Source organism: Mytilus californianus, unplaced genomic scaffold, assembly GCF_021869535.1.
Source record: "Mytilus californianus isolate M0D057914Y unplaced genomic scaffold, xbMytCali1.0.p SCAF_3, whole genome shotgun sequence".
Taxonomy (NCBI): Eukaryota; Metazoa; Mollusca; class Bivalvia; order Mytilida; family Mytilidae; genus Mytilus; species Mytilus californianus.
The window spans coordinates 38,511,037-38,523,288 of record NW_026262679.1 but is presented as its reverse complement, the minus strand read 5'-3'; the positions used below and the strand labels follow the sequence as shown (position 1 = coordinate 38,523,288).

The 12,252-nt window shown below is 32.9% G+C and overlaps 1 protein-coding gene across 1 annotated transcript in view; it reads left to right on the top strand.

The window, feature by feature from the left end:
- Window positions 1-12,252, top strand: part of LOC127734523 (cilia- and flagella-associated protein 157-like) — a 30,017-nt gene that overhangs the window by 3,840 nt on the left and 13,925 nt on the right. Inside the window, exons 3-7 of the mRNA XM_052244439.1 lie at window positions 227-376; window positions 1,074-1,227; window positions 1,834-2,101; window positions 3,131-3,261; window positions 10,919-11,069. Coding sequence (XP_052100399.1) covers window positions 227-376; window positions 1,074-1,227; window positions 1,834-2,101; window positions 3,131-3,261; window positions 10,919-11,069 — 854 coding nt within the window. The remainder of the gene's footprint in view (window positions 1-226; window positions 377-1,073; window positions 1,228-1,833; window positions 2,102-3,130; window positions 3,262-10,918; window positions 11,070-12,252) is intronic.

Sequence of the window (12,252 nt, the reverse complement as noted above, 5' to 3'; positions counted from 1 at the left end):
AGGTTACAAATAGATGGTGTATTATCTTTCAACAATGTGAGTCTCGTCTATTAGCTTCTGGTTTGATTCGAGAGACAGAATAAAGGTATATATATATATACAGTTTCCATCCCTAAAAGACACACATGTAGTTTAGACCTATGTTCGAAAAAACGAAACATGTATTTCAATGAGGAGGGAAGACTTCAGTGTTCAGACTGTTCAATAGATAAAATGTATATTGTAGAGGAAGAGATAGATATTTTAACAGAAAAGGTTGATGAACTGGAAAAGACTTTAGAGGTTGAGAGAGAGGAGTCGTCAGCAAAAATAAAAGAAATGGAATCAAAAGCCAGTGAAAACTTGAACGCACTCAGAGCTGAAGTTACTTTGTTGAGTAAGATACTTTATATCATATCAGTTAGCACTTCTGTGTTGACATGAGTTATCATTGATTGGTCATTAACTGATAACAAAAACTTTGAATTTTTCGAAATACGAAGGATTTCCTACCCCAGGAATTAATTACCTTAGAATTATTTGGCAAACCTTTCGGAATTTTAGGGTCAATGCTCTTCAACTTCGTACTTTATTTGGTGTTTTAAACTTTTTTGATTCGAGCATCACTAATGAGTCTTTTGTAGACGAAACGCTGGTCTGGCGTTCACAATTTTAGTCCTGGTATCTATGATGAGTTTATCTATTTTTTCTTAAATCCAAGTCATTTGGACTCTTTTGGATAGTTGTCTCATTAGCAATCATACCACATATCCATATTTTATACTCTCTACGATTCTTAGAAAATACAAAAAAAAACAAATAATATTTGTCGTCGTTTGATCTAATGTTATCTTTAGCGACTAATATCCCATTGGAGAAAATGGGATAATTTTGGGCGATATTCTTGCAGTTGAAACGAATCAAAACTTATAAGATGGGTGAAATGCAATATTTGAAAAACAATTACATGAATATAATTTTTTACACTATTAGTTGGATTCCTCCGCCAAACAATTTTCTTACAGTCTAGCTTCGTGATCTGAAATGAAATAATATTAAGACAAATACTAGATAATAATGTTTATTTCTTGTAGATGGAAAACTTAGTGCTTTAGAAGAATTCAGAGTAAAAAAGGACGAGTACCTTGAGAGGATACAAGAACTTGAAGAACAACTAAGAATAAAGGACGAAGACCATGAGGATACTATATATGAAATGGATAAAAAAGCTGTTGCAGACAAGGATAGGTATAACTGCAAAGTTGTTTTTGACATTTCATTCTTGTACATGTTTAATCTTTATGTACTAGAATGTATTCTTGATATTAAATCCACGAAACCTCAGTCTGACTAATGATTTATATAGTGAAAGATACATGTTCAATTTCGATTGGGATAAAAGGAGATGTGGGTGTACGTCAAAGAGACAGCAAGCCATCGACACAAAAATCAAAAGACACCTAGAAGTTAACATACTGGTTCAACGATAGATTTGCTTATTTCATGTTGCAGAAAACAGTTGTGAATTTACACTCTCAGATTTGGTTAAATTCTGTTTACATGTTTTCTCTAACACCAGAGTCTTGGCCTTAAATTATCTTACTTTGTCCTTATAAACAATTTGTTACGGTGTATTAAAACACAGTAGCAATCAATCATGCAATAATGACAGGGCTAAACTAAATCAAAGTCAATGTGTCTGTTTGTACAATAATGTTAAGAGGCTCAAACAATGCTAACAATTTTTCTTAAATTATAAATTGTACAAAATTACACTTTTTGAACAACATATATATATAATATATATATATTGCTGAAGCTTAAACATTAGCAAACTTTCCATTTTTTCTAAAGATTGAAGAAGGAAATGGTTAATCGTGTTAACGCTGTTGCACAGGAGTTTCGAAAAGTTTCTAACCAACAAATGGCCGATACAACAAAAAGAGCAATCAGGGAAAATGCAGTTATTCAAGCACAGCTAACAAAAATGTCAGATAAAACCTTGGAAGTCCTATCAGAAAATGATTCTATGAAGGAAGAGTTCAGGAGACAGAAATTACATCATGAAATGTTAGAGGAGACAGAAAAGGCTCTGGCTAAGAAAAATAATACTAACAAAAGGGTAATAACTCTAAACAAGTGGATCGAAAAATAGATCGTGTTCACTATATATTACGTTCAACTCTAACTAGCGAGTCACACAATCAAATACGCATCGTAGTTACTGGACAAAACATGTAATCTCAGTAACAAAGCACATTGATATCATTTGTCAACTTATTATTCGATTTTGCCTTTTAACTAATTTGTTTCGAGTGCCATTGATAAGTCCTCTGTAGACGAAACGCGCGTTCTGCATACCAACTTATAAGCCTGGTATATATCTTTGATTAATTTTAACAACAACTAGGTAGATGCCACTGATGGTTTACGTTTCGTCCTCGAGGGTATCACCAGACCAGTAGTCAGCACTTTTCTGTTGACATGAAATATCATTGATATGTTTATTTTCTTTAAATTTAATATTTATAGAATGTGGAATTGTTGAAAGCACAAAAGTTTTTCTACCATCGGGCATAAATTGCCTTTGTAGTATTTGGTACAACTTTTCAGAATTTTTGGTTTAAATGCTCTTCAACTTCGTATTTAATTATATGACCATTTAACTGATGAAATGCGAGCGCCGCCGATAAGTCTAAAGTATACGAAACTCGCGTCTGGTGTGCAAAGCCTGGTAATTTTGATGAGTTATTTTATTCTTAAAACTATGCGGTTGTAATCACAAAGATATTTTATGTCGCCAGCTGGCTGAGTGTCTTCGTGTACCATGCTTGTTACTAGCGTTCACGACTGACCTGCAATCGCATATCAGCTTTACCCTCTCTTTGCATTGAGCCTACCTTACTCCTTGTCTTACATTTCAACAATTAAAAAGTAAGGCAAATAGTAATTATGTATTTCTTTCTTTCCCTTCGTATTTTTATCTTGATTTGGATATTACAAATGGATTTACGAGTTTTAAACATCAGTATACTACTGTTGCCTGTTACTATACAATCTGCTGATGTGATGCTGGACCAATTAAATCAAGTATTTCCACTCAGGGGTTAACTCCTGTTATATCTTGATGGTTATGTTTTCATTTTCACAGATGGTTCAAATGTTAACGGAGAAATGTACATTCCAAGAGAATGTTATTACAGAATTACAGAGAGAAGCAGAGTATTACGCTGAAGTTAGAACAGAATTTGACATGGCTTCTAGTCAAATTAAATCACAGAGGTAATTTCACATGGCTTTTTAATTTAGTATTTGACATTGCTTCTTGTCAATTTAAAACAAAAAGATAAAATGGGAGTGACTCTATTTGATTAATATTTTTATGATAAATCGAGAACCGAATTTGGCAAACACGAGGTATTCCTTGGTTTATCACGAACTGATTGGCCGATATGACGTGTCTGTGTCTCAACTCACTAGAGCCATGCTTTGGCAGTGGTAGATCTTCAGAAACCTGAATAGTCGGCTAATCTGTAATCGAGTATGTCCTATTCCCGATTGTGACATTTTGACGAGTGTGGATTGGTGGTCATGCATTGAATAACAGAAGACGTGTACCAAGTCGACGCACCAGGCGTCGCTCTTTTGGAGTGCATGCGATAACCTCAGTATGTGTTTGTTACTTTGATTTGTCTTCTTAATCGATTTAGAGGATAACCATTTGATTCTGAGGGGGGGATAACCATTTGATTCTGAGGGGGGATAACCATTTGATTCTGAAGGGGGGAGACTGGCAGATTTTGGAAATAAATATTCTGGCCCCATATAGGTGAAAATAAATAGTCTTGCCTTATCACACATGAAAATAAATAATCTGGCCCCAATCATTCAATATGTTCAAAATATTTTTTGGCTCGCTTCGCTCGCCACAACTTAAAAGATTTCCAAAAGATAGATAATAAAAAAAAAAGTTTTGACCGTGTCTGTAGTGACGTTTTGGATTTCAATGAGCGTAATTATGTATTACTGGTAAATTATTAAGTCAGAGATTTCGTTACCACAAACTATTTAAAACCTTTACTAAATATATCATAGATACAAATATTTTGTTTGCAAGTTTGGTTGCACCTGTAGAAAACTTCCTAATTTTTTCGGTGATATTTTTACAGAGCCTGGAAAATAAGATACGATTCTGGTAAACTCATCAATCCTTTAAATAAACTTATTCTAAAAGGTTACCAATTCGAGACTGTAATTAGATCTTTGAATATTGTTTTATTGGTATAAATATTGATTTTGTTATCAGTAAATTGAAAATAAACTAATATTAAATATCATTTATATACATATGCACATTCTTAGCTCTACAATCTGTGGATACCTGTAATTTGGCATTGCACAAGGGCGTGTTTTCTCTTACTGTTAATGACTTCTTTACACTAAATCCATTGGATGTTAGATGTGTACTGATTGATATTTTAGCCTTAGATACATGATTTTTTATTAGTTGTTATTGGCTTTGAACTAGACGTCAGTAACTGCGAGTACTCTCAGATCTGTACTTAGTGTCTTTTTTGTTGTGGGAATGTATAAATACCCTGCAACGTCCCGTCTGTATTTCTGTTACTTGTTTTTTCTCTGCTTTGTATCGATCTGATGAGTTACGTCCTTTTTCAACTGATTTTTATAGTTTGTTCATATGTTGTGCTGTTACACCACTGTGCCAGGTTTGGGGTGGATTGGGCGCCCGCAACCATGTTCAACCCCACCACATTATATATGTGCCTGTCCCAAGTCAGGAGCCTGTAGTTCATTGGTTGTCGTTGGTTCATGTCTGTCATAATTGTTTTTTGTAAATTGTTTTGTTATAAATTAGGCTGTTAGTTTTCTCAATCGATTTTTTTCATATTTTTCATGTCGGGTCCTTTTATTTTCGACTATACGGTATGGGTTTTTCTCATTGTGAAGACCATACAGTTTCCAATAATTGCTTACATCTACTCCATTTGAACTGTGGTGGATAGTTGTCTCATTGGGAATCATACCAGGTTTCCTTATTTTATATTGTCGGACGCATAAAGTTTATAAAATTGATTTTTTTGACAGAAGTATTGTCCACTCCCCTTTTGACCTGAAAAAATGAAATTTTATTAATGACACCTTCCCCAAAAAAATCCGACTCGCTACGCTCGCCAGAAATGTAACCATTTTGGACTATAACGCCCCTCTTTCCTTGGACCCTGAATCCACCGTTGATTGTAAGGCTATTACATTTTCATATTAGTAGAATATACATTCTAGTCTTCGTTTTAAATGCTCTATTTGTTTGAAGTTGTATGTGTTTCCTACAAATAGGTGATGTGTATCACAAAAGTTAATTTTTTTAGGGGGTGAAAAGTTGATTTTGAGGGGAGGGGCAGTTTTTGTGACAATTTGTGGATGAGCAGAAAATAAATATTCTGACCCTGGTCTGAGTGAAAATAAATAATCTGTCCGGTTTTTTGTTGGAAATAAATATTCTGACCTCATCAATTTTTTCAGCCCCCCCCCCCCTGGATCAAATGGTCGCCCCCTTATGAGATTTAAACATCGATAAACTTCTGTGGCCAATGTTAACTTTGGTATCCAAATTTTGCTTCTCTTAAATATTGAATGATTTCGACTTTGCTATACCTGGTTTCGAGCCAGTCCCACTGAGGAGGAACAGGTTCCTAAATATGCACATACATGGTGCACAAAATGAATTTCCATATCACGTTATTTTGAATTCGTGTCATATTTTAAGTACAAAATAACTATAAAATGAAGTAAGAGTATAATCAATGATGATATCAATTAGATTAAATCACAAAGATAAATATATAATAATCATGGAGTAGGGACAAGATACCAAATTTTATGACTTATGTTTGATATATAAAATGGAAATTAAAATTTGTATGTGGTCACCCATACCAATTTGAACAGATGGGCAATAATACATAAAAAGTCGACAACAGGAATTGCTGAAAATACCACACAGTACAACAACCCCTACTCCTTATTGTTGATGGAAACATAGATAATGTACTATATACTGTGGTAATATAAAAAATTAAGAATAATTATCTAGTCGCTTTTATCTTGTTATATTAAGTGTAGATGCTAATAGCCTGTAAGTAAAAACATATATGTATGTGTCTCTTGTACATAAACAATTTTCATTTTTATGTAAACGTATTCAATGTAGGTGGTATTTTGCATTGACTGCAGAAGGGTAATATATAATGAAATTATTTTAATGCAATGTACAAGGTAGATTATGGCTTAAGCAACAAATCAAGGAAATGTGAATTTGTAGAAAATCGAAGCAAATTAAATTATTGTTTTCTCTATTCGCAATAAAAGTGACAAGATAATACTTTACATATCCTAACACCTATCTGATATCTAAAAATCCTTCCCATTACCACAAAACTAAATCCCGCCTAATTAAAACATATTTCAAATTCTCCTGAGAGATTATTGAGACAAGTAGGAACAGATTAGGATCTGTATTTCTACAGGGATCTATATTTTCAGTAGTTCACATGTCAAATTATATTTCTGGAAAAAGAAAGATGAATCAATCTTCTGTTCCTACATAATCTGATCGATGAAAACCTTGTGAAAGCTACAAAAAAATTAAAGATTTTTATGCATCATTTTAATCTGTGAAAGCAATTAAAATTCTTGTTTTTTTTTCTATTTTTTTAACAATTTATTATTTGTCTGTTGTTATTCAAAACTCTAGACATGATGTTTTCAAAAAATGAATTTATTGAGAAAAAAAAAACATGTTTATATATCCGATCTTAAATCAACGTCTTTTTTTCAAATAAAAGTCAGATTTGGCTTTATAGTGTTTCAAATGATATCATTTTTATTCTTTTTTCTCAAATTGAATGATGGACAGTATCTTTCTCAAATCAGCAACCGATTTTATTCCGTCTCCAATCGAAGTTCTGCAAGGCGCCACATCATTAGACCCGAAAACACACTAATTTCGTAGTACATTTCTTTTATACAATAAATGAAAACTTAAAAGAGAGGCCAAAGATACCAAAGGGACATTCAAACTCATAAGTAGAATATAAACTGACAACGCCATGGCTAAAAAAAAGAAAAATGACCAATAGACAAATAACAGTACACAAAACACAACATAAAAAACTAAAGACTATGCAACACGAACCCCATAAAAAACTGGGGGTGATCTCAGGTGCTCCGAAAAGTTTAGCAGATCCTGCTCCATATGTGGCACCCGTCGTGTTGCTCATGTTAGTACAAACCCGGTAATAAGTCTAATTCGGTAGAGGTCACATTCTTGGAAAAGGGGACGGGATTGAAGTTACTACAATTGGAACATATCCGCCGTCATCTGTCAAACGGATATTCCATAACGGTCGACCAACTCGTGATGGCGTCCGTAAAATTTACGAAGTGATGATTTCAACTTCACCACTTGGAACTCTTGGTTTAATAGCTTCCTAGTCAGCAGCAAACCTCTATCAAGGAAATTATGATAGGAAACACAAGCCCTGGAATATTGTATCAACTGGGAGATATATACTCCGTTTGCAGGCGCTGCTAGAATGTTGCTACATAAAAAAGGAAAGTTCACAATTGGGAAGCTGAAATCATCTCTTTTGTCGTAAAGTTTTGTTTTCAACCAACCCTCATTGTCAATTTCTAGATGTAAGTCAATATATGAGGCAGACTTAACTGTATCTGTTATATCCTTTGTCTCAAGTTCGATGGGATAGATGCGTTCAACAAAGTCGCCAAATTTTGAATTATTTAGTGAGAGAACATCATCTATATAGCGGATAATAAAGTTAAAGGATACTGCTAACTTCTTTTCTTTCTTCCTAAGAAGATCCTGTATGAAGTCAGTCTCATATGAATAAAGGAGCAAGTCGGCAGGAAGTGCACCGTTCCTATGGGAATACTGATTGTTTGTTGAAAAACACACGTCCTCCAAACGTAACAAATATGTTGTCAATCAAGAAATCAAGCATCTTGATAATGATAAAATAATCACACCTGCTCTATCTCTAAAAGATTTTTACAGTGTATAGTACTACTTTTGGGACAAATTATTTCAAAATTATAGAAAAATCTATCAGCTCTAACTCCAAATATGGACAATTTTATGCTAAGGGGTCTATAATGCAGTTGATAGCTTCAGATATACAATTTTTTTTACCTTTTCCAACTGGACCAAATCACTACATAACCTAAAATTTCATGACCCAAATTTTTTTACATGTAATTTCACCCCCCTTCTTACTATTTTAAGCATAAAACATAAAGAAATATATTTGTAAGGTGTGTGAAAAAATTATAAGTCATGGACTGTCCACTCTATGGACTATATTACTGTCCCCCAAACCATTAGTAATGTAAAACTGTACTCTTTGTGAAAAAAAAAACATGTGTAAAATGTGACATGGAATAAGTATAAAATGATGCATTATGCGGAGTTACGAATTATAAAATGTTTATACTAGAATGACATAATTAAGTCCAATATATTATTTTTGTATGTAACATTATTTAATTGAATAGTTAATAGATATTACCGACTAATTTTGTACAAATTACAGTCCTAAGTCCAAACACCTTTAGCTGCATAGAAAACAAATTATTTGTTGTATTATTTTAAACCAACAAACAAATCATAAACGTAATAGTATGCAAGCTAGGCATATCTATTTTTGATACGAATACTTGCATTCCTGCAATAAGCAGAATGGATCTGTGGATATTCTTCACTAGTTAAAGTTCGCCCGGAATACTAGAGTGCAATAAAGACCGAATTCCTCTAATATCTCAATTACAAAGGCTGCAATTAAAAACAAAGTGAAAAGGGTTGAAATAATAAGATCATGAATTATTTTGGCATCAAACTGGAGTAATATTTGAGAAACAGAAAAGTTGATTGATCTTATTATGTTTTAGAATCTGATTTTTTTCCCCTTTACACCCCTGCAATACCGTTAAAGAATGCACCTTATTCCCTTCTCTTACTCACCTGAAATGAATAGGAAAATCCCTGGAAATCGCTACAATGAAGAATCTACAATACAATTGAAGAAAAATAAGATGTCTGTGGTTCTAAAATATTAATGTGAGTGTTTGGCATGCCCATCACCCTTTTCATTCGTACATTTTTCGTTAGTTACATTCTTAAGAATTTGATCGTCTCAAACCTCGAGCGTATCAACCAATTGATCAGCTGAAATTAACTATAGCCTATTACTCTGGTAGATTCTCATGTAAGTCATATAACAAATAGCGTTAGAATACTTTTCTTGCATGGGCAATTAGTTGTTAGCAAGTCCATAGATTTCATTATTACACCTATCTATATGCTGCTTCCCAAGATCGACCGGTCAACATTGTTTATTCAAAACTTTCAAAAACGGTTGTGCCATTTTCCCCTGGATATATTTCACATAAGGACATTTTGAAAGGCCTTTTAATCTAACTAGAAATCACAGTATCACAGCTTCGTGTGTGTACTTTGAAGTTCTATTCATAGCATTATTTATAAACGAACTACCAAATAATAAGTTTCTGTCGATTAATATTTTTCAAATAAGTAATATTTACAAAAATGTATAAGTATGAAATTCTTCACTAAAACCAAAACATCATTGGAAGTAGAGCAATATACTTTTTTCCAGATATAAATTCATTCATTTTGGTTTTAGATGTCCTTCAAAATATATACAATTTGCAACATAGTATCCAAATTTTCTTCCACGGCAGTATGCAACAAAGAATAACATATTGAACTAAGGAAATTGGTAAAATTGTTATAAAAAGTTCTTGCTTTGTTACATACTTTAACTCTTCAGGAATCTAATTTCAAAGTCTTTGTTAAAGTTAGTGTTCATCCTGCTGGTAGCTGCACTGTAAAGGTTTTCAATTATGTGTTTTAGATTTACGACAAATGGTCTAGATAGGTGAAGAGAGGGGTTTACAAATGTATTTTCCACGTAAAACTTGTTTAATCGCACCACATTTTGTGCCTGTATACCAAGTAACGCTTTTTGGTCTATGTATTGTTTGTTGTTGATCGTCTTTGTTTGAGCATCATGAGCATCTTTTTTGAAGGAGTCGGATGTTCGTGGTTAAAGTGATCCGTTGTACTGTTCAATATTTTTGGTTAATCCTCTTGTCGTTTTTTATTCATTTTCTATTACGTTTAATAACTTTCATATTCTGACTCTGCGAATGAAACAATTAAACGGAAATTGGCCCTAAATCTAGATTTTTTTAGTATAGATTAGCTACAATATTAATGGAGTTACCAGTAGTAGGTCCGAGAAAACAGTCATCGTCCTTTGATTTTCGTTGTCAACAAATATAGTCCCTACTGTGAACAGTGTATTAGTTGCAATTTTTTTCATACTCCTTCCAAATTTATTTCTTCATGTTTTATGCCTCAAATAGCAAGTAGGGGGATGAAATTACACTGTAAAAAAATGTGGGTCATGAATCTTAAAGTAAAGTAGTGATTTGGTCCGGCTGAAAAAGGTTAAAAATTAGTATGTCTGAAGCTGTCAAAAGAATTCAAGACCCCCTTAACATAAAATTGTCTATATTTTGAGTTAGAGCTGATGAAGTTTACTATAATTTTTATATAATTTGTCCCAAAATTAGTACACCACACTGTAAGAATATTATTGAGAAAGCGCAGGTGGGATTTTTTTTATTTTCATTTATTGTCTAAAAGAAATTCACTACGAAATAACTGTGTTCTAGGGCCAGTAGAAAACGTTACGTGAGCCAGGAATTTTTTTTTCTCTTATAAAAGTATTAATAATCAATGCTTAAATCAATTCATACGATGTTTTGACAGCTGTTTATTTTTTAAAAAAAATTTCTACAAATACATGTTTTGATAAAGGGAGGAAATACAACATCTACAAGAAGATGTAAGAATGTTAGAAGAAGAACTTAGGACAACCAGAAGTGATCTAAGTACAGAAAGACGACATAAACGAAGACTTGAAAAACTGATCAAAGATTGTACAATAGCAATTAGAATGGTATTGAAGGTATGTTATTTCTTTTACTTAGCACATCGTAATACTATAGCAGGTAAGTTGAGATCATTGTTTAATCAATCTTAAGCGTAATAAAGGTACTGGGGCTTTTTGAATTTTATTGTTCTATTGCCATAAGGAAGATGTTTAAAGAATATGTAGATTACTGTTTTATTTTCGCTAAACGACACCAATAACTGTATTTAAAAATCTGAACGACTATTAAACAACGCAACACTTCAATTAAATTCCCCTAGTACCAGCACATTGAATGATGACAACAAATTTGATAATATCCCCCCCCCCCCCCCCCCCCATAAAAAAATATTTGCATCGTGTATTTTCTATTGTCAGATCAATTCTTTTCTAAAATAAATAAAATAATTCCGTCAAAGAATTGAATTGACAGAAAAAAAAAACTCAAAAACTCTAAAACAGTATCACTGCATGATACAACATTCCAACTTCCCTCTCTACCTTTTATATTGTCAAAAACCAAATGCGAAGTTTTATATTTCACATAAGTTTCTTTGTCATTTTGTAAAATTACACAACAAGTAGAGATCAACATAGGAGTTTTCTATAATATACAAGTGTCTATATTATTATTACATTACGTCAAGAACTAAATTGTCCGGAGTTGAGTAATTGTACCTTTTATTTTATTACTACCACTGGGTCGATACCTCTGCTGGTGGACTATTAATCATCGAGGGTATCATCATCACTGTAAACAGAATTTCGGTACAGGCATGAAAATGCGGATATTGTTTTCGTAAATTTGCCGTCATAAAATTTCTCAATCATTTTATGTTCAGGAATGTATCTCTGATTTGTTGTCCTTTTTTGGGGGGGTTCTTTTTTGTTTTATGAGCTCTTCAACTATCTTATTAGAATGAATTTCATAACAGTGTGGACATGGATACCTGATATTTAAATGATATCGTGTCGGTCACTGGCTGTCGACAACAAAGACTTCACGCAATTACAGTATATCCGGGGCCTCTCAATGGGGATATACATAATTACTATTTTACACATGACCATTGATAAAATATTTTTTTTGCATGAAAGTTTATGGGAATTTGTTCTGAATATATTGATATACTGACAGCAAAAAGTATCTTTTGAAATAATGAGTATTTTCAGAGGTGATATCACAAAGTTATCAAGAGAAAAAAAGTAAGAAAAATTC